The sequence below is a fragment of the Erithacus rubecula genome (genome assembly GCF_903797595.1).
Source record: "Erithacus rubecula genome assembly, chromosome: 2".
Taxonomy (NCBI): Eukaryota; Metazoa; Chordata; class Aves; order Passeriformes; family Muscicapidae; genus Erithacus; species Erithacus rubecula.
This window is the reverse complement of record NC_136685.1, coordinates 275,008-295,533: the sequence shown is the minus strand read 5'-3', so window position 1 is coordinate 295,533 and position 20,526 is coordinate 275,008. Positions and strand designations below refer to the sequence as shown.

Here is a 20,526-nt window from a genome sequence, read left to right as displayed (position 1 = left end):
GTTCACAGGAAAGAGGGAGGGGCTGGGGGGGAAGAGTGTTTTAAAAGCTTCTTTTATTTCTCATTATCCTCCCCTGACTCTGTTAATAGTAAATTTATTTTATACCTGTAAATTTGAACCTGTTTTGTCCTTGGAGATTTTTTTCTCCCAGTCCTCAGCTCATGAACCCTTTGTTAATTTTTTTCCTGAAGGAACACCTTCAATAGACTCCTGGTGTTTGGCCAGAGTCAAGCTACGACACCACAAGAACCCAGACGTGAAAGCTGGTTTTTATTGACTGATTGGAACAGTAATATCCTCATTAAAACATATCTGAGATGCCCTCAGTTCTTCAGGGGGGGTGTCTTTGCACACTGGGAGCTGAGAAAGGCAGCTCTGCAGCAGCTGGATATCGCAGAGAGCAGAGAAAAGAGCCCTTACCAAGGACACATGGCCAGAATGACTCCAGCCACAGGAAATACCAAGCCAAACAAAATGCACAAGAATCCAGAAGGACACTGGGAGCTCATGCTGTGCCACAGGAGCTGTGAGCCCCGGGGATGTGCAGCCACAGCCACCTCTGGGTGGGTTATCTTGGGAAGACCTTCAAGCTGTGAGACACATCTGGAGCCATGGGAGGAAAGGGCAGGGTCTGCCCCTGGCCCAATCCAGGGCTCTGTGCCAGCATTCCTGAGGTGGGACAGATCCCTGTGGCAGGGAATGTGAGCTCTGAGTGGAGCAGGGATGGTGCTGGCAGCGGGGACAGGCACTGGGGATGCTCTGTACCCTCACTCTGGTGGGGCTGGCACATCCCCAGCTGCTCCATCCCACCTCCCTGCTCTGTCCTGGATTCTGAACATCCCTCTAAGCAGCCTTTCTGGAGCATTCCCACAGCTCCAGCGATACAGAACCTGCTCCCCTCTCCTTCCCCTGATTCCCAGGAAGGCACGAGCCACAACCCCAATGGGCAGAGGCCTCAGAGGCTCCCACAGGAGCTGGCTGGGCACCTCTCCCAGCCCCTGGTGTGGGATACAGAGTCTGGGGATCTGTGCCTTGCTTCCACCCCATTTCCCTGGGACTAAAGCCTGAATGGGACCCACAGAGAAGGAATGCAAAGAGGAGACCCAGCAGCAGGGAGGAGATGCCCCAGGGCTGCCCAGAGGTCACGGGGAGGAGAAGGACATGGAGCTGAGAAGGTTGTGCAGGGGGCTGGTGACACGGGAGAGGCTCCTGCCCTTCATGCTCCCAGCAGCTTCTTGACCATGTATCCCGGCATGCTGTAGAGGAACAGGGCCACCATGATGAGGAGCAGCAGGGCCAGAACAATCTTGATGATGAGCCACTTGTAGCGGGTGCAGATGAGGTATTTGATGGACTTGAGCGGGTTCAGGAACCAGATGAACGACGTGTCTGGGCGGCTGCAGGGAACCAACACCCAGTGTTAATCCATGACTGTGGAAAAGGGATTCATGGACCTAAAAGTTTATTTTGTTCCAACCTCTGCCATGGCAGGAACACCTGTCCCAGCTGCTTCCAGTGTCCAGCCTGGCCTTGGGCACTGCCAGGGATCCAGGGGCAGCCACAGCTGCTCTGGGCACCCTGTGCCAGCCCTGCCCACCCTGCCAGGGAACAATTCCTGCCCAGGATCCCACCCAGCCCTGCCCCCTGGCAGTGGGAGCCATTCCCTGTGTCCTGCCCCTCCCTGCCTTGTCCCCAGTCCCTCTGAGCTCTCCTGCAGCCCCTTCAGGCCCTGCCAGGGGCTCTGAGCTCTCCCTGGACCCTTCTCTCCAGGTGAGCATCCCCAGCCTGGCTCCAGACTCGGCACATCTCCATTGCCTTTTCTGGCCCCTTTCCAGCCAGTCCATGTGTTTCCTGCTCTGGGGCTCAGAGCTGGATGCAGCACTCTAGGTGGGAGTTGAAGCCCATAATCCCAGGTCCCTGCTGCATGGAGGCTTCTCCTACTCACTTGGGTTTCTCCAGAGGATCAGGCTCATTTCGAGCCAGCCCAGCGGGGGATTTCTCAGCCTCCTCTGCTGTCAGAAGGTGCAGCTCAGCCTCGACTTTGCCCTGCAGGGAGCAGAGAGCTGTGCTGAGGGCTGGGATGCACTCCCACATCTTCCTCCCAGGCCAAAAGGGTCCCGAGGGATCAAAGCCATGTGGGGGGATACAAGGTGTCCACAGAGTGCAGTCCCCATGAGACAAACCCTCCCTTTACCCCATCCTTACGGTGATCTCCAGCTCATCGTTCTCGTCTCTGGCCACGAATGGCCACCAGCCCTTGACCCGCTTCTGCTTGAAGATGGAGATCATGGGCAGCTCAGCCTCGTTGGTCACCATCTCCAGGCTGCACTGCTTGGAGGTCTTGGCTCCCCGGGGGAAGCGGTTCAGATCCAGCTCGATGGCCCCTGGCAGGACAAAGGGGACAACAGGGGTTGGCCAAAAAGGTCAGCTCCTTGGCTGGAGATGGGCTGGAACAGCATCTCCTGCCCTGGGGAGGAGATCTGAGCCAGCTCTGGGAAGGAAAATGGGGTGTCTTGGCTACAAGAGCAGTGGGGAAAAGGGATTTTGGAATCATGGAAACATGAACTTTGGAAAAACCCTACCAGCCCATCATGTCCAAACTGTGACTGATCCCCAGCCCAGAGCACTGAGTGCCACATCCAGCCCTTCCTTGGACACCTCCAGGGATGGGCACCCAAAGCTCCCTGGGCAGCCCCTGCCAAGGCCTGAGCACCCTTTCCATGGAGAAATTCCTGCTGCTGTCCAAGCTGAGCCTGCCCTGGCCCAGCCTGAGCCCATTTCCCTTGTCCTGTCCCTGTTCCCTGGCAGCACAGCCCGACCCCCCCTGGCTGTCCCCTCCTGGCAGGGAGTTGTGCAGAGCCACAAGGTGCCCCTGAGGCTCCTTTTCTCCAGGCTGAGCCCCTTTCCAGCTCCCTCAGCCTCTGCTGGGGCTCAGCCCCTTCCCCAGCTCCGTTCCCTTCCCTGGACACGCTGCAGCCCCTCCAGGGCTCTCCTGTCAGGAGGGGCCCAGAGCTGCCCCAGCACTGGAGGTGCCCCAGCAGTGCCAGCACAGGGGACAGGCACTGCCCTGGCCCTGCTGCCACCCCAGAGCTGGCACAGCCCAGGGGCTCTTGCCCTCCTGGGCACACCTGGGCTCATGTCCAGTTGCTGGCACAGCACCCCCAGGGCCTTTCCCAGCCCCTCTTTCCTAACCTGGAGCACTCTGTGTGGTTGGTGTGACACCAGTTCAGGACCTGGCACTTGGCCTTGCCCCATGGATCCAGCCCATCCAGAACCCTCTGCAGACCCCTCCTGCCCTCTCATCCCACCTGTTACCATCCGGCAGCAGCCCTAGGGGTGTGTGGGATGCTCTGGACACTGCACGTACCCAGGAAATCATCGGCTGAGAAGTGGTCGGCATCCCAGACCTGCAGGGTGAGGCGGGCTGGGATCTTGTACTCTGTCTCATCCCAGGAGAACATGGACTCCTTCTTGGAGATGACAATCTTCTCCTCGGCCATCAGGTAGTCAAAGGGGAAGATGTAGCGCCAGTTGAAGTTGCCCTCACCAGTGAGGGAGTGGTAATGGACATCCGTGTCCTGCTTGTCCTCCTGCTGCCCCTTCAGCCACCTGCAGTGTCCAGGGGGGGTGAGGGAGGGGCACAGGTTTACACGGGGCAGGAGAGGGGACAAGACCACCCTGGTGTCTCCAGGACTGGAAGGATGCAAAAGTTATCAACAAGGGGCTGGAGACAGACACTGCAGCATCATATCCAAGGGGCAGGAGGATCCCAGGAGGAACAGAGAACTTCCGGAGAAAGAGATTCTGGAAGAGGGATCAGAACAGAGCTGAAGAGGGGCTTTTGGCAAAGGCTGGAGAGACAGGACAATGGGAATGGCTTCCCACTGGAAAACGGGAGATTTGGGTGGGATTTTGGGAAGGAATTGTTCCTTATGCAGGTAGAGAACCCTGGCACAGGTTGCCCAAAGAAGTTGTGGCTGTGCCTGTGATGCCTTAAGTTTTAGCTTCCATATTTTCCAGATTCTGCACTGCCTTACTGTGTGACTCTGAACTTTATATAAAGTGTTACAAGTTCTCCTCACAGCTCAGTCACACAAAACAATCCTTTTCCAGCTCCAGAACCAAGGACAGCGCTGCAGCTTCAGGCCTAAAAAGTGCAAACAGCATCGAACTGAGGAGAGAATCTGGGAGGGTAGGACTGCAGAACCTGAAGCTGGAATTGGACAATTAACCCCGACATGGAAATGAACCAAATCTTATAAAATGTGAAAAGTTGTGACTCAGAGTCCATCTTGGGTGCAGCCTTGGCCAGAATCTAGTACTGCTCCAGGTGAATCTTTTAAAAAACCCTTTTAATAAATCCCTGCTTTATTCCTTTAGCACTGTCCAGCCTCTGCTCCAGGGAGCCTCTCCATGCATCAGTGGGAGAGAGAAACTCAAGGCAAGAACAAAAGTGAAGATGGAGAGACCACATCTGGTCATTCTCACTGCTCTGATGAGAGAAGATGTAACGAGAACATCGCTGGCACAAGAGGATGTAACAGGGACTTGATAACCAAAAAGGTTGTGCTGCTACGGGAACAGGGGCAAGGGGGTCTGAGTGGAAAGTTTTGTGTGAAATTAGTGAGCTATAAATACAGGTGATTGCAGAATTCACAGAATCATGGGGTTGCAAGAGACCTCCAGGATCATCGAGTCCAACACATGCCCCAACACCTCAACTAAACCATGGCAGCAAGTGCCACATCCAGTCTTTTTTTAAACACACCCAGGGATGGTGACTCCACCACCTCCCCAGGCAAAGCATTCCAATACTTTATTATTCTTTCCATTAAAAAAACGTTTCCTAATATCCAACCCAAATCTCCCTTAAGGCTGTATCCTCTGGTTCTGTCAGTGCTGCCTGGAGAAGGAGACCAACCCCAGCTGACCACAACCACCTTTCAGGGAGCTGCAGAGAGTGATAAGGTCACCCCTGAGTCTCCTTTTCCCAGGCTGAGCAACCCCAGCTCCTTCAGCCGTTCCTCACGGGGTTTGTGTGTTGTATTGTACTAAGTTATGGTTCATATTGCATTGAAAATGGTTTGTTCTGTACTCCCCTGGGACTTGTGAAGATGATTCAGGTCTCCTTTAGCCCCTCTTCAAGTGCAATCTCATTGGCTGCAGCTCAGTTTCCCCCTCCCTCACCCTAGGTTTGAAATTCCCTCCATTCCTTTGTTTCCCTCGCTTTCTCCCTGGACATGCTTTGGGAATAAAGTGCTGGACATTCTCTTGGGACAAAGAGCCTCCTTTGGTCTTTCGCTTTTGTCCATGCTGAATTTTTTCCATCTCTGACCCGGAGCTAGCCAGAGGTGGGTCTGGAGAAGGGAGGGAATTGCAGCAACTGGCGCCCAACGTGGGGCCTCATTTGTGTTCCAAGCCCCTCACCAGCTTTGCTGCCCTCCTCTGGATGCACTCAAGCATCTCAACCTCCTTCCTAAAAGACAAGGCACAGATGGAATCCCAGGCTGTACCTACCCCCTGACAAAAATGTCGCTGGATTTCTCGCCGGTGAAGTAGTCGTCGTCCTCCAGGATGACCTCGTCGGTGTTCCACACGATCACCCTGAGCTCGTACCTGCCCGAGGGAGGGAGGGAGGTGAGGCATGAGAATGGGGAATGCGATAGGGGGGGACAGGATGGTGCTGCCAGGGACAGGGATCTGTCCCAGAGATCAGGAGGGCAAGAACAGGAGGGGATCTCAGCCATGGAGATGATTATAGGGATGGGGCTCTTCCTGTGGGGACAGGCTGGGAGAGCTGGGAATCCTCATGTGGAGAAGGGAAGGATCCAGGCAGACCCCAGAGCCACTTCCAGGGCCTAAAGGGGCTCCAGGAGAGCTGGAGAGGGACTGGGGACAAGGCATGGAGGGACAGGACACAGGACACAGGTTCCCAGTGACAGAGGGCAGGGATAGATGAGATATTGAGAAGGAATTCCAGGCTGGGAGGATGGAGAGGGGCTGGGCTGGAAGTCTCAGAGAAGTTGTGGCTGTCCCTGGATCCCTGGCAGTGCCCAAGGCCAGGCTGGACACTGGGGCTTGGAGCAACCGGAGACAGTGGAGGTGTCCCTACCATGGCAGGGGTGGCACTGGATGAGCTTTAAGGTCTCTTCCAGCCCAAACCATTCCATGATTCCATGATCTCCACATGAGCTCAGATCAGCCTCACCAGGGTGAGCCAAGCACCAAGGGGAGCTTTCCCTTCTCTGCTCCCAGCCTCTACAAGGAGCTTGACAAAGGCTCAATGGGGCAGCCCAGGCTTGGATTTTGGGAGATTTCTGACCAAAATTGGGTCTGCAAAACAACCAGAGCTCAACTCTGTTCCTGCTCTCCCCACTTTACTCAACAGGGCTGTGATTCCCCCCTAAACAGGCTCAGAGTCCTCCTCAGCAGTCCAGGAGGTTTGGGGTCTCCAGGGAATTCCCAGCACTGTTCAGCAGTCTGGGCAGCTTCCCCTCATTTCTGCTTGGCTGGGAATTTTGGTGACAAAGGAAGTGGCTCCCACAGTGGGAGTGGCTGGAGGAAGAGCAGAATCCCATCTCCTGCAGCCAGGGGAGGCTGCAGGGAGGCTCACAGCACCTCACTGGAAGTCCCAGGAGTCTCCAGGTGAGAGAAGTGGATTTACAGCTTCCTTTACCCCCCTCCTTTGGGATCTCCCTCTGGAAGTGCCCTGGCTGAGCTCATCTATGGGATTCCTTCACCTTTTCCAGCCCCTCCTGCCTCTCCCAGCTGGCATCCAAGGGTGTTCTCTCACCCCAAGGCTGCCTGGGATGCACAAGATGCTCCCATCAGTATTTCCAGTGCCATCCCTGTATCCCAGACCTGGAGGTAGGGAAAGGAGCCCAAGGACCAAGGCCAGCAATGTGAGAAAGGACTAGAAGGGATTTTGAGGGAAAAAATGTCCTTTTTCCCCCTCCATGCACTGTCTGTGCCTGCTCTTTCCTGCTTGGAATGATTGGCTGTCCCACCCAGCAGTGTCCACCACCCGTCCTGCTATCCATCACCTCCTGGAAAAACCCCATCCAAGCTGGGATAACCCTGCCCCTGCCCAGGAGGGGCTCAGGGCTGGGCACTCTGCTCTGCACCAAGGCCTGGGAATGATGGAATTTCCCAGTCCACAAAGGCAGGAAAGATCGGGAGCTGCAGGGGGTGGAAGATGTGGGATACCACCCTCAGGAGAAGCTCTGCAGCAGGGTTGGGATCTCTGGGAATGCCAGCGTGGCTGAGGAACCCAGGCAGAGGGCTGGGCTGGCCATGGAGCAGCAGCAGGAGATGGGAGAAGCCAAGCTCCATCCCAAACCTCCTGCTTTCCCTGGGATTGGTTGGCTGGGCTGTTCCTTACTTCTTTGGTTTCCTGGGAGAAATATCGATGGCAGGGCCAGGCGCTGGCATATCCATGGGGAACATGTCCACCCACATCTCCAGGCGGCCCTGCAGGGTGGCAGAGGCACAGTCAGCTCCCCTTGTCCCTCCTGTCCCCTCCCCACCCGTGTCCCCCTCTTCCCACTCTGGCCATGCCAGATGTGGACTGGGACAAGCTTCTCCCATGCCATGAATCCTTCTCCAACCCTGCAGTCCCATGAAAGTCCCGTGAAACTAAATGGGTTTTAAGCCTCCTCCACCCCAAGCCATTCCATGATTCCATGATCTCCACATGAGCTCAGATCAGCCTCACCAGGGTGAGCCAAGCACCAAGGGGAGCTTTCCCTCCTCTGCTCCCAGCCTCTGCAAGGAGCTTGACAAAGGCTCAATGGGGCAGCCCAGGCTTGGATTTTGGGAGATTTCTGACCAAAACTGAGTCTGCAAAACAACCAGAGCTCAATTCTGTTCCCACTCTCCCCTTTTTACTCCACAGGACTGTGATGTCCCCCCCAAAAACAGGCTCAGAGTCCTCCTCAGCAGTCCAGGAGGTTTGGGGTCTCCAGGGAATTCCCAGCACTGTTCAGCAGCCTGGAGCATTCCCAATCCCTTCTGCTTGGGAATCTGTTGGGAATTTTGCCCCCAGGTGCCCAGATCTGGAGAATCAGGCGGGACTGTGTGATGTGAGATGGATGAGGGTGGATCTGGAGTTTTTCTCTGCTGCCATCCCAGGGTGACCTGCCCACCCCGAGGCGGGTTAGGGCTGCTTTGTCCCCCTTGGGCTGCCCCGTCCCCGTTGGAATGTGAGACCTGCTCGATGCCTGGCTTGTCAGGGTTGAGCAGTGGCCGTGTCTCCACGTGCTCGGGGACCAGGTGGCAGCCAGCCCATGGGATGTCCTCCCAGTGCCGCAGCACCGCCAGCGCCAGGTGCTCGTCCGTCGGCTTCTTCTGGCCTGCAGGACAAAGGACAGCTTGGAAAACTGGGACAGCAAACACCCAGGGCCACCCCCGTGCTCCAAGGTGTGGAACTGCCTCATCCTCTGCATCCCCTGGGAACATTTTGTCCCTCAGTTCTCCTCCTAACTCTTCTTACCTCTCTCCAGTCCCTGTAGAAGGTTTGGATCCCCACTCAGTTTTCCTTGTCTCAACCAGTTCCATGTCTGCTGTCCCTGTTTTCCTTCTCTCCTTCACCTCTCTTGGTCTGTCCCACTCTTTCTCAGACACATATCAGTGTGATGGGACACAAACCTTCATCTCCCATCATTTGGGAATGCATTCCCATGGATAACAATTTCCTAAATGCTGGAAAATTTCCTGAACACTGGAAAATCCATGAGGTGCCTCGGTGGCTCTTTGGACATTCACTGTTAGAAGTGCATTCCCAGAGGCAGCTTTAGGTGTCCATGGATGTTCTGGAGTGATTCCAAGAGGAACTTGCTGGTCTGGAGGGTGTGTAGGGCTCTGTAACCAGTCCCATGCTGGGATGGCAACTGCAGGGCTGGGTATGGGACATCTCCCTGGGGGATTTGGACTGCACGACCTTCAAAGACCCATTTAAAACCACTCCATGATTCAAATTATTCTGAGATTCCAACCCTGGACAATGAGGAGACCCCCCCAGACGCTTGCTCCCCTCCAGAACCTCCATCCCATGGGATGATCCCACAGCACCATACCATTTTCATCCTCAATCTCCGTGGGGCCGGTGAAGACTCTGTTGGCAACTTTCACTCTTCCCCCCGGCCCAAAGTGTGGCCCATCCACTTTTCCCTCTTTGCACAGCTTGGACAGGATTTGGGAAGGCTTCATGGGGTCACGCCAGGTGTTGTACCCATGGCTGGGGACAGAAGGGCAAGATCAGCCAAAAAAGGTTGGGAGGACCAAGAAATTTTTTTTCCACTTTTGCCAGAAAAAGCCCCAAGCACCATGCAGCACCCAGAATTCCCAGGGAAAGGATTTGAGCAGCAAAGGTGAAACTTCAGAGCAGACTTGATCCCTCTGTGCCCCTTTTGAAAACACCTTCCATCCCAATTTGGCTCAGACCTGGAATTTCCAGTGAGTCCCCCTTGATTCCTGATGCTCAGCACCGCCCTGTTTGCTCTGCTCCTATTTCAGCCCTGGCCTCACCCCTCTTCCCAGTCCCACCAGTCCCCCCAGTCCCTTCCTCCTGCCCTGGGCTCCTGATGACCCATTCCACTGCTCCCTAATGCTGACCACAAAACCAGGGATAACACAGACTCTTCCATTTATCCCTGCCACTGGCGGAATTGAAGGTTTCTCCAAAAACAAATCATTCCATGATCGGCAGGCAGCGAAGGGGGCAGATTCCTGTGGGAACTATGGGTGGGAGGTGACACAGAGGAGGCTCCAGGTGGGAAACAGGGCAGGGAAAGCTTTCCCCATACATGGAGTAGGTCTGGGACACCCCGCAGGTGGCCCGGTGCTTGCTGTAGAAGCGATTCTCCAGGTCGATCTTGGTCTCCCCGATGAGGTCGTCGGTGCCCACCAAGTCCCAGTCGTACACAGCCACGGTCAGCATGGACTCCATGGGGAAGGTGGCCTCGATGTCAAAGGATCTGGGGTTGGGGCAAGCAGAGAGAAGCTGCTGCAGGGTCTGGCTGCCACTCAGGAGAGACCCCTGGGGAAGGTGTGTCTGCTCCATCCATGAATGGTTTTTCCATTTGTGTCCATCACTGCAGGATGGCTGAGATGGGGTTTAACTCAACCACCAGCTCTGCCAGCCATCAACAGGAGGGAAAATCCTTGACCTGGATGCCCCAACAGCCCTGAAATTGAGTTTGTGATTTATTCTCACTCAAATATAGGTCTAACAGTTCCTAAGTGAGTGTTTCACCTTGATCAGATAAATCTCAGGCTTATCTCAAACACCTGGTGCTACAGTGACCACATGCTGGAAAAGAAGGACATCCTGGAAAGACATCCATGCTGTGGGATAAATCCCATCATTTAGGGATTGGGACACCTCAGTTGCAGGTCTGAGGGCTGGCAAGCTCAGCTCTGCAGCTCCAGGCACAGACTCACTTCCCAAAGACGGGGTTCAGCTGCTTGGAGATGTAGTTCTCCTTGTCCTTGATGTCCGTCTTGCCCAGCTTGATGGCGATGTAGGGGTCGGCTTTCCCGTTGATGTCAGCTGGGTGGAGGTCCGTGGCCTGGAGGGAGCAGATGGGATTGGTCACTGCTGTCCACAGGATTCAGGGATGGGCCCCTTCTCCAACCCTGAGAATGCCCTGGCGCTCCAGTCCCTGAACAGAGTGTTTTGGGATGAAATGGTGTCTTGGATTAAACTGGGGATATCCCTGCCTCGTGTGAATCCATGTCCTAATTTAGGGAGAGGTTGGAACCGGCTTTGCCCTGAGATGTCACCACAGTGACCTTTGGAATCTCATCAGAGGCAAGAAAGAGACTCTGAGGAAACACCCTCAGCAAGAACCCAGCCAAGATGCCGAGACACCCATCCCCTTCCCCTTGTGTCCTCTCCATGCTGGATTCTCCCCAGAGAGGGAATGAGGACCCCCCAACTCTCCAGCCCCACCTCCAATCATGGCACAGCAGCAGCTGCTCACGTGAGAACACATCCACCCAGTCCTGGCTGTTTTTGGGGCTGACCAACCTGGTGTCTGCTATTCCAGCCTGGTGATGGATGGGAGACTCCACATCCCAGTGGGAACGGAGATGGAGAGCCAGGCTGGTGGAAACGGAGCCAAAGGAGGTTCCATTTGTAAAACACTGGGACAAGGTGGTGGCAAAGGGCAGCCCAGGTGCTCCCAGCAGGATGGAGACCCCTCCCAAGAGCCTGGCTGCAGAACCCCACGCTTGGGGATGGGGGGATGGAACCTTGAAGTTTTGAACTTCTTGTGCTTTTTGACACTATCCTAAAATAACACTGCTTTTGAATTGAGGCCTTGGAGAAAGCTTCCAAAATTGAGTGATGGAGTTAGAATCATGGGTGTGTGGTTGAATAGAAGTGTGTAATTTCACATGGTGAAGGGTTAGAAATTTGGGGGTTTATAATATAATAATAGCTATGGGACAAAATGGGAGTTCTTGGGCAATTACTCTTTTTTTTCTTTTTTTTTTTTTTTAGGTAGTAGTTTTTGGTTGGATGGAAGGTATTGCACTGCAGGTGACAGGTGTTTGGTTTTTGGGTCAAAAGCATAAATAATATAGATGTTAGTTTTTAATTGGATAGTTAGGTTTTAAAAGATCTTGTAACTAGCAAGATTTACTGACATTTTCTCATTTTTTGCTTGTTGGCTAGAAGTGCTGTAGAACTCACTGTACTATAGTCAAGAATGAATAAACAACTGAGTCTGAACACAAAAATTCCATCTCTTGTGCTTCAATCTTGATTTTGACTGAAGACAGGGGAAAAAAAGAAGATGAGCCATTAATATTTGGTGACCCTATGTGAGGGGAAAAAAGGGGATGACCAGCCCAGGGGTCAGGAAGTGACTTTTCCCAGAGTACATTCCATATATAAAAGAAAAACGTGCATGGATCACATCTGTGATGACAGAAGGTGTGTTCAAGGAGGTGCCATGTCCTTCAGAGGGATCTCCTCCATCCTGTCAGATCCCATTCCACGCAGCCCTGGAGACACCATGCAGGGGCTGGATATCCTGGGATATCCCTGAAAAACTTGGGACAGTGGGAGATGTCCCTTCCCACAGCAGGGGGTGGAGCAGGAATGGCTTTAAGGTCCTTTCCAACTCAAACCATTCCATGACCAAGGAGCTGCTTTGTTGGAGTGTATAAAATATAAATCTCTCTGAGTCCCTCATACACAGAAAAGTATGCAGGGATTGAATTAAAGGCTTTAGAGAAATTAGAATATATTAAACCACACAGACATGAAGTAGAAGTGTAAGTCTTAAGTAAGTAGGAATATATTTTAAGTGCCTTAAGAGAGTTAAAAGCCCTAAAGTCTAGTTTAAAGTTCAGTAGCCCTAAATCCTAGGTTAAAATTCAGTAATTCTGGACATAACAATAACATGGTAGAACACTGCTAGATAAAACAGATAGAACCATTTAAACGAATAGACAGAACTATATGCATAAATTATGTGCAAGAACTGACTCTGCTTTTCTACTTCAGAGTTAAGATTCTAACAGGGTAGAAATTATGTTTTAAATTTGTGGGATTTAGCTCATTTGATGAATTGTGAATAAAAGACCCTGTATTGGGGTGAGATAACACACTTAGGAGAAGAAGAAATGGAAGAAGAGGAAGAAGGGAAGGGAGAAGGGAAGGGAGAAGAAAAGGGAGAAGGGAAGGGAGAAGGGAAGGGAGAAGGGAAGGGAGAAGGGAAGGGAGAAGGGAAGGGAGAAAGGAAGGGAGAAAAAAAGGGAAAAAAAAAAGGGAGAAAAAAAGGGAGAAAAAAAGGGAGAAAAAAAGGGGGAAAACAAGGGGAAGAAATAAAAGGAGAAAATAAGGGAGAAAAGAAGGGAGAAAAGAAGGGAGAAAAGAAGGGAGAAAAGAAGGGAGAAAAAAAGGGAGAAAAAAAGGGAGAAGAAAAGGGAGAATAACAGCCAGAGAGCTGCTGCTGTTGCTTCTGCTCTGCTATGCCATAAAACTTTAGCATGGATTTTAATATTCTGAACTCTTTGCCTCCAAGAGTGATGCATCCATGCAAAAAAACAACTTCACAGCAACCAACAGCTGCTCTCATCTCTTTGAAGACCCAGACCAATGAAAAACTCGACACTGTGTCAGTCCCCAAGCTGCTCCCTGGGTCTGGATGCACTGGATCCGAATCCCACCATCACCATAGGACCAGCTCCGGGTGGGAAGCAGTGCCAGGTGCCACCTGCCACACCCCAAACCCCATCGCACTCACCCTCACGATGTAGACCCGGACCAGCACATTGATGGGGTCGTTGCTGGGGATGCCCTGGAACATCCCGAAGGTGGGGTCGTATCCCGCCTCCTTGGTGATGTCATCGGGCAGCGGCACTTTGTAGACGCACATGGAGCCCTGGTGAGAGGGAAGGCACAGCCCGACTGAGCCCTGCTGCCTGGGGCCTCTGGGGAAGCAAACCCATCCCAAAAAACCCTCCCCAGTGTCCCAGACAGCATTCCCAGATGTTGGAACCCTGGTCACTGAGAATTTTAGAGTTTCTGTGCTTATAGGCACTGACCCCCAGGAGAACACTGCTTTTGGCCTGAGGCTGTGGAGAAGGCTTCCAAAATTGAAAAACAGAACTGGGATTGTGGGTGTGTAGTTCGAATAGAAGTGTGCAATATCACACAGCGGAAAATTTAGAGTTTAAGGTTTTAGAATATAGCAATATATAAAAGCCAGATGGAGGTTTTATAGGGTGAAGGTTTTGTCCTTCTTCACTTTCTTCTTCCTAGGTCTAGGTGGTACTGTTTGATTGGATAGAAAAGTCCACATTGTGGGCCACAAGTGGTTGGTTATTGGGTTAAAAATAAAAATAATTTAAGTGTCATTTCTTAATTGGATAGATAATCCTTAATAGGCCTTGAAGAGAGAGAGAGATACGGCTCCATTTTTTGTTTGTTAGCTTGAGGTACTATAGAACTCACAGTTGGTGAGACTGTAATAGAGATAAAAAGTAGTAAACATCTAAATCTGACCGAGAAATATTGTCTCACCCAAATAATCCTGACCCTAGCAAGAAGAAGATAAATTACAACACAGTGGTGCCCTGTGTGAGGATCAAACTCAGATCAAACTTCAGATTATGAGACTGCATTGCCAGCCCTCACCTTGAACCTCCCCACTATCCTCTCCTCCTCCGTGGCGTTGTCATCGTTGTCCCCAATCTTCCCCCGGAGCAGGTTGAAGGTGTGCAGCCAGTCCTCAAAGTTGTCAAACTCTGCTTCCAGCTCTTTGTTGTAGACCTGAGGTGGCAGGAAGTTAAAAGGAAGGAATTCGGGATAAAAACAAAGGTGAGCAAAAGATGTGGTGAGTACTCAGCTCACAAGGAACGAGGGAGGGGACAAGAGGAAACGACCTCAAACTGTGCCAGGGAGATTCAGATTGGATATTGGGAATTTTTCCATGGAAAAAGGTGCTCAGACCTTGGCAGGGGCTGCCCAGGGAGGTTTGGAGTGCCCATCCCTGCAGGTGTCCAAGGAAGGGCTGCATGTGACACTCAGTGCTCTGGGCTGGGGACAAGGTGGGATCAGACACAGCTGGGACTCGATGGTCTGGGAGGGCTTTTCCAATCCCAGGGATTCTGGGATTTTGTGAACATGGACACCTCAGCCCCCAGTGCCTAGTTCTTTTAGGAAGGAGAAGATCTCCAGCATTATGGGTTGGAAAAAGAGAATCTTGTGCAAGATCCAGGTCTAAATCCCACCTGAACCCCAGAACCACAGGTAACATGAATCCTGAGAAATCCTTGGGATCACTGAACCAGAGCCCACCCTTGTCCCAAATCCTGGCTGGGCAAGCCATATTCAGGCTGGAAAACTCTCCCTTGGAGCTGGGACACTTTCAGGGATGAGCCTATCCCAGGACAACCCCTTTTCTCGTGACCTTGAACTCCTTCCAGCTATGGAGAGAGGCTGGGATGCCCTGTCCCAGGATATATCCCCAGGAGAGATGTCCCAAGGCACATCATCCCTAATTCCATGGAAGCACCCCCTAGTACCTTGAGTTCATCGATCTTCTGCTTGCTCTTCTTCTCAGGGAGCTCAGGGCCAGGCTGCTGCTTCTTTTTCTTGTCATCTTTAGGTGCCTTGGACTTGTCCTTGTCCTTGTTCTTTGCCTGAGCCTTGGAGCCTTTAGTAGGAGAAAGTTTGGCATCACTCTGAGTCCAAGGGTGGAGGAATGGAGGAAGGAGATGGAAAGAAGAGAGGGAATGGAAACGAGGGTGAGGAGAGGTGGGGGAGATGTGGCAGGACTTGGGCATGGTCCTTCAAAGAAGAGGAGCATGAAAGCTGCCAGCTGCCACTGCCTGCAAGTCCCATCCCAGCCCTGTCCTGTCTTTGCTCAGCTCTGGATCACAGTGTCTCCATGAGCCTGGAGATCTCTGTGCAGGGAATTCCAGTGCTGGCCTGAGCAGGGATCACTTGGAGTGCTACAAAACATGGACAGAGCACTTTGACAGCAGTGAGAAAACCTGGTCCTGCCCACAGCAGCTCCTTTTCTTCCTCCTACCAGGGACTTCTCCTGCTTTATGGAGCCTGGGGAGTGGAACCCCAGCCTGGGAATACAGAGGGGACAGTGCTTGATGCTGCTGCCCTCAGATTGTCCAGGACCAGCTGCAACCACAGGTCTCTGAAGTCTCATTTGGAGCAACCACCAGCCACAGAGAGATGGGAAGACACTGCTGGAAAAGGTGGATTCAAAGGAAATTCCTCCTCCCCTCTGCAATCCACGTCCCTTGGTGCCTCTGCCAGATTTCGTGAGGGCTGGACACTCCCCAGGGATAGGGGAGATGGAAAAATTGAGGAAAGGAAAGGGGGAAGGGGTGGGAGAGCCAAGGGAAATGGATCATTCTAAAGTGACACACAGAAAACCATGGAGGACACCAATGCAAGCCCAAAAGAACCTGCTCAGAGTTGTCTCCAAGCTCAGCAAGACAAGACCTCATGCTCCCTGGGATATAAAGATTAACCTTCCAAAAGAAACCAGAATTTTACTCAGATGAAAGATTTTGCCTCACCTGGGCACAACAACAACCACTCATGGGGATATGGGGCATTTGGAGAGCAAGACTGGAATTCCTCAGGGTCACCCCTCCCAGCCCTGATGGTGCCATGGCCAGATGGACAGTCACCCTTGACTAACCAGTCCCAGGATTCTTGGCCAGTATAAATTTTGGGACAAAATTAGTCTCCCCCAAATTTAGGCAAGGTCAGAAGCCCACCTGACCTGCAGACCTGACTCCCTTCAGAGAAAGACACATTTAGGACATGATTCATGTCTTAAGTTTATAAAATGATAGTAAGTGAAAAATAATATATGAAATTATATAAATTGATAAATTGGGTGAGAGAACTTGCCCTAAATTGTGTATTTTTCTTCACTGCCCATGTTAGGACAACAGACAAACAGACAGTTCAACATGCAGGGGAAAACACCCACAAAAATCAACTCTTTTTTGGGAAATCACAACACTGGAGTGCCTGGTTTGGCTGGAGTGCTGCAGCAGGTTCCCAAAGGGATGTCCAGGCACCAAGAGGAATCCTGGTCCCACTTTTTCCTGCCCTGTTCCCTCTCTCACTCCCACCTTACCCTCTGCAATCTCCAGCTCTTCCTTCTCCTCCGCCTCTGCCGCCGCCGCTTCCTGCTGCCGGAGTTGCTGGGGGAGAAGGGAAGACATTGGATATTAGGAACAATGTTTTCCTGGAAAAGCTGCCCTGGGCAGGGGTGAGGTTTGATCCTGGAGGGATTTGAAGCCCTGTGGATGTGGCACTTGGGGATATGGGACAGTGGTGGCCTTGGCAGTGGCAGGGAATGTTTGGACTCGATGTTCTTCGAGGGCTTTTGCAGCCTGAACAATTTTGGGATTCCACAACAGTTAGGGGATGAAGCACAGCTCCAAGGCTGTGGAAGGAGCTGGAAATAGGGGAGACCTTGCAGGAAGGGAATAATCTGCTCTGGATACCCCTGGCTGCTGCTGCTCACCCACCTCCTTCATGGTCTCAATGGAAGCAAAGTACTTGGACCACCAGTCCAACATGCTCTCGTCCGGCTCCTCCTCCTCCACCTCCTCCCCACCTCCTCCTCCTCCTCCTCCTTTCTTCTTCTTCTTCTTTTTCTCCTTCTCTTCCTCGGTCTGAAGGGACAAGGGAAGCACAGACAGGGAAGGGGAGGGATCAGGTGAAAGGGAATTGTTTATGGAAGTACAAAGGTGGGGAGTGAAGCACCTGATGAGGGAGAACCCCCCAGGCTTGGGGATCTCACGAACTTTCTCCCTTTTACAGCCACAAACAGTGAGCACAGAACAGCCAAGGATGACCAAGGCTATGGAGACAATGCTGGAATCATGGAATGGCTTGGGAGGGAAGGGACCTTGAAGCTCATCCAGTTCCAATCCTGACACCTTCCACCATTCCAGGCTTTTCCCAGCCCCATCTAACCTGGCCTTGGGGATAATTCCAGAGATGGGGCAGTCCCACAACACCCCCACATTTCCACCATCCTATTTATCCATACATTTCCCAGGCTACAGCTCTGGAATCTTCCATGGAAAGAGTCAAACTGTGCCCAGCAAGGCACCTTGGGTTCATTTGGTGGGGCAAGGGAACCTTCCCCAGCTGGCACCTGGTTGTGGTGGGAATACAGAGCATCCCTCCCACATCCCTGTCCTGCTCCTCCTGGGACAGCTGGGATGAGAAATCCTGTCCCAAAAGAGCTTCCCAAACTGCAGGAATGAGGCCACTGCCACATCCCTTGAGGTGACAGTGGTGCTGTGTCCCTGCTGTGGGACAGAGGGGTGATGTCCCTGCCAGGCTTGGGCTGGGGATGGTGCCTGGTCCATTGAAAGTGGCCTGGAAGGGCTGGGGAGGGATGAGGAGGAGAAGATGAGGAGAAGATCCATCACTTACCACATCCACCTTCACCACAGCGTCGGAATTCTGCCGCCCAGGATGGAAGGGAACAGGGACAAAGAGAGCAGGTTAAGGACACACCCTCAGCTGAGTGCAAATTGTCAGTCCCAGGATAGTTTAAAGCTTAAAGCTCATCTCATTCCATCCCCTGCCATGGGCAGGGACACCTTCCACTGTCCCAGGCTGCTCCAAGCCCTGTCCAGCCTGGCCTGGGGCACTGCCAGCGATCCAGGGGCAGCCACAGCTCCTCTGGGAATTCCAGCCCAGCATCTTCCCACCTTCACAATCAGGAATTCCTTCCCAATATCTCTAAATCTAAATCTAAATCTAAATCTAAATCTAAATCTAAATCTAAATCTAAATCTAAATCTGGACCTACCCTTTTCCAGCATAAAGCCATTCCCTGTGTCCTGTCCCTCCATCCCTTGTCCCCAGTCCCTCTCCAGCTCTCCTGGAGCCCCTTTAGGCTCTGCAAGGGACTCTGAGCTCTCCATGGATCCTTCCCTTCTCCAGCTGGACATTCCCAGCTCCCCCAGCCTGGCTCCAGAGCAGAACACCTTGGCAGGAATCTCTCTTTTTGGAGAAAGCTCTAGAGCAGAAGGGCGGGAGGAGGAGCTGAAATTCCCATTCTGGGCACAAAAATGGTCACAGGCCCATTCAGTGTGTCACAGCCCGACACCCCTGGGACAGCCTGCCTACCCAATTCAGGCTGAAATCCCTCAGAAATCATCAATTCCATCAGGAAGGAGGTGCTGCATGGATACTCACAGCTTCCAGCTTCACCATCGTGTCCATCTTCTTGATGGGAACCTCGGGCTCCATGTTGACAACGATCTCCCCTGTGGGGCGAGAGCGATGGGCCCTGCTGGTCATGGCCAGGTGGCCATTCAGGTGTTTGGCTGGACAGAGGAAGGAAAAGGAGAAAGAAAAGGGAGAGGGGCAGTGGAGAGGAGAAACCGACAGTTCAGGTGAGATGCTACAGGATTGAGGCCAGAAACAGAGTTCAGGTGAGATCCTACAGGATTCAGACCAGAAACTGAACTCAGGTAACATCCCACAGGATTCAGGCCAGAAACTGAGAGTACAGGTGAGATCCTACAGGATTCAGGCCAGAAACTGAGCTCAGGTAAGATCCCACAGGATTCAAGCCAGAAACTGAGAGTTCAGGTGAAATCCTACAGGATTCAGGCCAGAAACTGAGAGTACAGGTGAGATCCTACAGGATTCAGGCCAGAAACTGAGCTCAGGTAACATCCCACAGGATTCAAGCCAGAAACTGAGAGTTCAGGTGAAATCCTACAGGATTCAGGCCAGAAACTGAGTTCAGGTAAGATCCCACAGGATTTAGGTCAGAAACTGAACTCAGGTGAGATCCTACAGAATTCAGACCAGAAACTGAGTTCAGGTGAGATCTTACAGAAATCAGGCCACAAACAGAGAGTTCAGGTGAGATCCTACGGGATTCTGTCCAGAAACTCAAATTTCAAGTCAGATCCCACAGGATTTAGGCCAGAAACTGAGTTCAGGTGAAATCCTACAGGATTCAGACCAGAAACTGAGAGTTCAGGTGAGATCCTACAGGATTCTGGCCAGAAAATGAGCTCAGGTGAGATACAGGCTAGAAACTCAAATTTCAGGTGAGATCCTACAGGATTCAGGCCAGAAACTGAGCTTAGGTGAGAGCTCACAGGATTTAGGCTGGAGCACTGTGCTCACCTTGTTGGAGCAGTGGAAATGAGCACAGAGCCTTCAGAATTTTGGGACTAAAATCCCACCTGGAGGAAAGGAAGGTGGAGGATAAGCAGGAAATGTCCAGAGAAGAGGCAGAGAAGATTGTCCTGAAAGCCTCCATTGGTTTGGACACAACCCTGGCCCAAGTGGATGGAACCAGACGTGTCCTTGGGAATCTTGTCCAGCCTCCAGCCCCAAAACTGGGAGGAGAGGAGTCATTCCCATGGCTCCCAAGCCCTTGGCTGCTGGGATGGGTGGGAAGTGGCTCTGGGATGGGTTTTGCTGCAGGTATTGATGGATTGGGGTGGTTGGGGTTGGGAGGGGTCTGGACCTCTGCTCTTCACAGCCACCATGGGCACTGAGTGTGGCCAAATCCTGTCCCAGTCCTGAGGAACATTTGGGGACTCGGGTCCTGAAGATGCAGAGATGTTGGAGTTTAACCTTTCTTGTCTTACAGGAACTGGGGAGCAGGCAAGACTCACAAATCACAAAGTCAAGAAGAAATCATGGATTTTACCCTGTGGCTCCTCCCACCTGTGAGGAAACCACAGGAAAGGGCTCTAAGCCATGATGTGGGCTCAGAATTCTGGGTTCCAGCCAAGGGCTTGCAGGGAAGAGGGAATTCCCTGCTTGGAACCACCAAGTGCCGAAGTTGGGGATTTTTTTGAATTCTAGGTAAGGCTAGACCCAAACATTCTGTGGGTTAGCCAACCATCTCATGGTCCTCACAGGCTGACCCACCTCACTCTTCTCCCCAGGGTTCACAGAATCACAGAATCTTTGGGTTGGAAGAGACTTCCAAGATCATTGAGTCCAACACATGCCCCAACACCTCAACTAAACCATGG

At 52.3% G+C, this 20,526-nt stretch overlaps 1 protein-coding gene across 3 annotated transcripts in view; it reads right to left on the bottom strand.

Annotated features, from left to right (window-relative positions):
• Positions 1-249: 249 nt before the first annotated feature.
• The window catches only part of OTOF (otoferlin), an 82,324-nt gene continuing 62,047 nt past the window's right edge, over positions 250-20,526 (bottom strand). For all 3 annotated transcript variants that reach the window (XM_079325992.1, XM_079325994.1, XM_079325993.1), the window contains 17 exons: positions 18,716-18,846; positions 17,945-17,974; positions 17,026-17,172; positions 16,629-16,695; positions 15,040-15,170; positions 14,150-14,284; positions 13,257-13,394; positions 10,441-10,568; positions 9,804-9,974; positions 9,075-9,235; positions 8,209-8,351; positions 7,382-7,470; positions 5,518-5,616; positions 3,368-3,609; positions 2,206-2,384; positions 1,946-2,046; positions 250-1,397 (listed from right to left, as the gene is read on the bottom strand). In XM_079325992.1, the coding sequence (XP_079182118.1) occupies positions 1,217-1,397; positions 1,946-2,046; positions 2,206-2,384; positions 3,368-3,609; positions 5,518-5,616; positions 7,382-7,470; positions 8,209-8,351; positions 9,075-9,235; positions 9,804-9,974; positions 10,441-10,568; positions 13,257-13,394; positions 14,150-14,284; positions 15,040-15,170; positions 16,629-16,695; positions 17,026-17,172; positions 17,945-17,974; positions 18,716-18,846 (2,273 nt within the window). In that variant the 3' untranslated portion in view covers positions 250-1,216. The remainder of the gene's footprint in view (positions 1,398-1,945; positions 2,047-2,205; positions 2,385-3,367; positions 3,610-5,517; positions 5,617-7,381; positions 7,471-8,208; positions 8,352-9,074; positions 9,236-9,803; positions 9,975-10,440; positions 10,569-13,256; positions 13,395-14,149; positions 14,285-15,039; positions 15,171-16,628; positions 16,696-17,025; positions 17,173-17,944; positions 17,975-18,715; positions 18,847-20,526) is intronic.